This window comes from Nestor notabilis, unplaced genomic scaffold (genome assembly GCF_000696875.1).
Source record: "Nestor notabilis isolate BGI_N333 unplaced genomic scaffold, ASM69687v1 scaffold15013, whole genome shotgun sequence".
Classification (NCBI taxonomy): Eukaryota; Metazoa; Chordata; class Aves; order Psittaciformes; family Psittacidae; genus Nestor; species Nestor notabilis.
In genome coordinates, this window is record NW_009920745.1 from 61,830 (window position 1) to 66,419 (window position 4,590).

The following is a 4,590-nucleotide window of genomic DNA, read 5'->3' on the forward strand; positions in this document are numbered from 1 at the left end:
TGCATGTGTACCCAAGTGGCGAGTCAGTGAGTTAGAGGCTGCATGGGTGGACTGTGACAGAAGAAAACGTCCTTATCCATGGTTTGCCACTCACACTAACCATTATCTCTCTGTTCTCTTATCTTCCACAGGAACGAGTGGAGTATCTCTTTCTCATAATTTTTACAGTGGAAGCATTTTTAAAAGTAATAGCATACGGACTTCTCTTTCACCCCAACGCTTACCTCCGCAATGGCTGGAATTTACTAGATTTTATAATTGTGGTAGTAGGGTGAGTACCAACATTTCGTCTTTGAATGCACTGACACATGGGGATACTGTCAACCTGTGGGAGCATACGGGTGGGTGAATGCTTGGTACGCTATGTATGGGTTAGAAGTTACTGTACATTGTGTTCCTCCTTCTACCACCATTTTCATGGTTTGTAAGACATGGAAATTAAATTGCTTTTCGGGAACAGGGATGAAAAGAGGAAGCAGTGCAAGGCTGCCCAACTGGACGAAACTCCCTTTGTTTGTAAACCTGTTTGAATATTTAAAAATAACATCTAGGTTGGATCCTTCAAGATTAGAGTTGGATTGACAAAGGCATTCTGCCATGTGAACTTCTACTGATGTTTCTTACTCTCAAAGATGGATAAAAAATTTAAATCCCAGGTTTTCATTCTTACAAACAAAGTTCTTCAGTTCAAATGCGCTGTTCTGCTGGTGATTTCAACACTTTGATTTTGACCCTTTTAATGTTTTAACATTTTAAAAGTCTAATTTTACTACTGCAGATCAAACTGCCACTTTGAGCTGCAACCTTTCTAATCCCCTTATATTCCTCTACATGTTTTCAAGCTTGGCATTTAATTTATTCAAATAAAAGCAAAGTAAAACACCTTCTTCTTTTTCTACCTAAGGGTAGGAGATAAGCAAGGGATTTGAACTGTGGTTGTTGAAGGGAAGAGGTGAAGGATAAACTACCCCTGAAGACAAAGAGAACAAGTATATCTTTGCCTGAGTAATTTGTCCCATCCTCCCACTACTCCATTGTTAAAGAATTTCATCGCCCACAAAAACTTGAATTCTTTTCACCTCTTTACCAAGGAAACCCTGCATCAGCTCCTAGGGAAAACGTCAAAAGGGACACTTTCAGTCATCAAAAATCCCTCACAATTTCTGCCCCAAGCCAAAGTCCATGTAGCTTCTTAACCATTTTTGTGGTGGCCCCCCAAAATTACGTCAGCAAACTGCTGTGTGCTACCCAATCCCTCCCACTTTCTATCATCATGAGGAGAAGTGGGTGGAAAGAGAATTCCCAGTGAAGGGGAGGGAGGACAAGCTGGAACCTATTCTTAGTCTCAAGACCTCTCTGCCTCCACATGGGTATAATGCTTTGCCTTACAGCAATGCTCCTTTGTTCTAGTCACAGCCAGAGGATACCACAGCAAATTAGTAATTGGAAATTGGAAAATCCCCAACCCCTCCCCTGCATTGATGTCCAGTTCCATAGCTGGTTCTGCCTTTGAATACCCTCAGATGTATCACCTACTTGGGACTTGCTGCTTAAGTTTAAGAAAGATTGGAGAACAAAAGTCCTGTGAATGTCATTATTCCCTTTTCATTTTTATGGGAAAGAGACTTTTTAAAGAGAGGACACATTACCTCTTTTTCTTCCATTGGAATGTGAAAGAGCAGGGCTTTGGAAATCATTGGGCAACATTAGATCTAGTTTAAGTACAGTCCTTTTCAATTTTGCTAGCAGGGTAGTTAATCAGCAAGATGATATTCAGACTGAAATTAATTCCCCTGTCAATGACAGAAGCTGCAGCTCTCAGCTATTCTATCTGCTCTTGCCTCCAGCAGCTCTCAGTCACTAGATTGGGAACAAAAAATGTAACTGGGGAGGGATTACACGAGTATAATAAACATGGCCAAGACCCCAAGGTCCCTGTTAAATAGTAACAATCTCAAGTGACAGATTCCACTTCAAGGCCATATGGATTCCTTTGATGTTTATCTGTTTAAACACACTCGTACAGTACCACAGCCTAGGCTGGTGTGCTGCTTTTTCTCTCCACAACCCCTCTGCAAAATCTACGTGGTGATACCATCTGTTCCTGTTCTGCCCTGTCTTCTTTTCCGTGGGGCTGTCTGAAATCCCCTAATGGCATTATGTTTAAATTTCAGTGTATTTGAGTATTTTGCCAGGGAGGAAGTCCCATAGAAAAGGTTTGCAATAAATTTTAAATAGAGAGAAAGGGAGGAGCAGCAAAGCAAGTGCTGGTAACGTTTCCTTGTGGTGCCTTTTTCTGCCCATTGATGGAGCTGTTTGAGAAAGCTGAGTAATTTAGACACTGCTGTAGCACTGGGTAGAGGGATTTCTTTGGTATGTGGGGCAAAGGATGGTGTGGGACTCATACTGGAAGCCTCAAGTCCCAAAATGACCATGGTAATTGCTATTCGTGCTTGTTCTGCCTTAGGAATCATCTTCATTTTCAGTTATTGTCCTTGCTACAGAAAAATTGGGAAGTCTAGCTGGGAAGCACTTCTTCAAGTTGGAAGTTAAAGGAGAAAAAAAAGACATGTTTTAGAACCTTCGTTTATCACTAAATCCACCTAGTACACACATGTCGTGAAGAGATAATACAGCACAACTGGCTTCCTTTATGTTAAAGTATACAAGTCAATAGAGTAAGAGGAAAATGGACATGTGTAGGACCAAACATAAATTCTAGAGGGAAGTCTGTTTCCATAAAAAGTTTTTATAACAGCATGCCTGTATACCTTCCCCTGCCTTCTGGAGTTAGGTCCCTTGGTATCCAAAAGGATTTTAGCATCAGTGGTTCTAGCAAGGCTACAGGAACACACAGCAGCAGCAGAGGGAAGCACTGAACACAACCACTACATTTTCAGAAGAAAGGATGCACTTTAGACCTGTAAGCTTGTAACAGCTTATCATTCTTGCAGTGTGGGAGATCTGCTTATTCATCAGCTAAATCATTTAAAGCTTGATTCTAGTTTATCTTTAAATAGCCTATGACACTGCTATAGCAGCACCATTAAACGTTGCTTTGGAGAAAAATGTCTGTGTGAGAGTATCAATCAGAGGCTCTGTGGATAAGAACATTATTAGTTACGAGTAGAGATCACACCCCTAAGCTGCCTAATGAGGCACAACCCACAAACACTAATGGTTAGTCAAATTGTTTCCTGGTTCCTCCAGTTTTACCGTTCCTCTTTTGGAAAACATTAAAACTTTCAGATATAAGAGTGATGTCCTTGAGTATTAGGCTGTTGGAGTAAATTTCTCTTGGGAGAAGCCTAACCTGACAATGATGTGCTAGAAGAATATCTGTCTTTCCTGGCAGCACTGTGGTTTGTCTGCCAAGCACAGTCATTCTCCAAGGACCCATAGCTTCTGCCAGAAAAAAAGGTATCATAATTTGAAAGGAAGTCTTCGGAAGATAAGCAGTGAGGGTATTTGGAAAAGATCTGAAATTTAGAGCAGACTGGAAAATGTGGTCATGGTATATGTCTTTCTAAAGACCTGTGGGGAGTTTCTAAAGGGCAGACCCAAACATTTTCACACTCAAATCACAGGTGAACTGTAAACACGGGGGGGCGGGGGGGGGGGGAAAACCAACTTTTTTTATTACTATTTCATTACACCTATGAGGATTCTTTCAGCTGTGTTTTTCTGCTGCTTTTTTGTCTTTCTGTTTTCTGTCTCTCTGTTTTCTGTTTATATTCTGAAGGCCCTTGACAAATTCTTTTATGTTACAAGAATCAGTGTGCCCTCCCCACAGAGGAAGAGATGAAGAGCAGGTTACAGCCTTATCATGCTGCTGCTGGGGTCATCTAGCAAAGCGAAAACCTTCTAGATATTTCAGATGTCAAAAGAGAAACAGAAAAATAGAAGTGAGAAAACCAGTGAAACTTGCTTTATACTTCACAAGTAAATGTAAAAAAAAATAAAAATGGAGTGTGTCCATACATGCACGTGTTTGGAAGAAATTTAATTTCTTTATGGTTCATGTCTGGCAGATGAATTTAATTTAGGAGTAGTCATGTCACAAGTGAAGTTCAGAAATCAAGATGATGTCTATAGAGCTCATAGAAATAACAAATTGTATATAGGTTGTGGAGTTTTTTTCCTCATAGAGGATGATGGAAGAGGGAGCCATCAGAAGATTTACCTTTCTTCTGTGTGTTATCATTGGTGCTATTTCTGAACTAGTTTTAGCTTGCCCCCTGGATCATAATGAGTTACAGCCAAAGCTACATGTGATAGTTGTAGCCTCTGAGTCACTCATGTCAGCCCATGCTCTGACTCTGGGGGTGGTAGGGACAATGAAGTAGGACTGGCAAGGTGTACTATCAATTTGAAGAGTAGAGTAGTGATGCAGTAGGCCAGACTGAGTGCAGTGTAGACCCAAGTACAAAAGGGAGAGAGAGTGAAATAAATGAAACAAAAAGTTATATAGCATTAGTAAAAAGCAAGATTAGTACAAGGGGAGATATTATGCATGGAGTAAATGCATTAAAGCAGGATTAGCAGCAGTAATGCAATTCAAGTTTAAATGTAGGTTTTTAAATGAGGAGC

At 40.5% G+C, this 4,590-nt stretch overlaps 1 protein-coding gene across 1 annotated transcript in view; it reads left to right on the plus strand.

Moving 5' to 3' along the window:
- Window positions 1–60: 60 nt before the first annotated feature.
- Window positions 61–4,590, plus strand: part of LOC104402852 (voltage-dependent L-type calcium channel subunit alpha-1C-like) — a gene marked incomplete at both ends in the record, with an annotated part of 56,781 nt that continues 52,251 nt past the window's right edge. Inside the window, one exon of the mRNA XM_010010836.1 lies at window positions 61–271. Within this exon, the coding sequence (XP_010009138.1) occupies window positions 61–271 (211 nt within the window). The remainder of the gene's footprint in view (window positions 272–4,590) is intronic.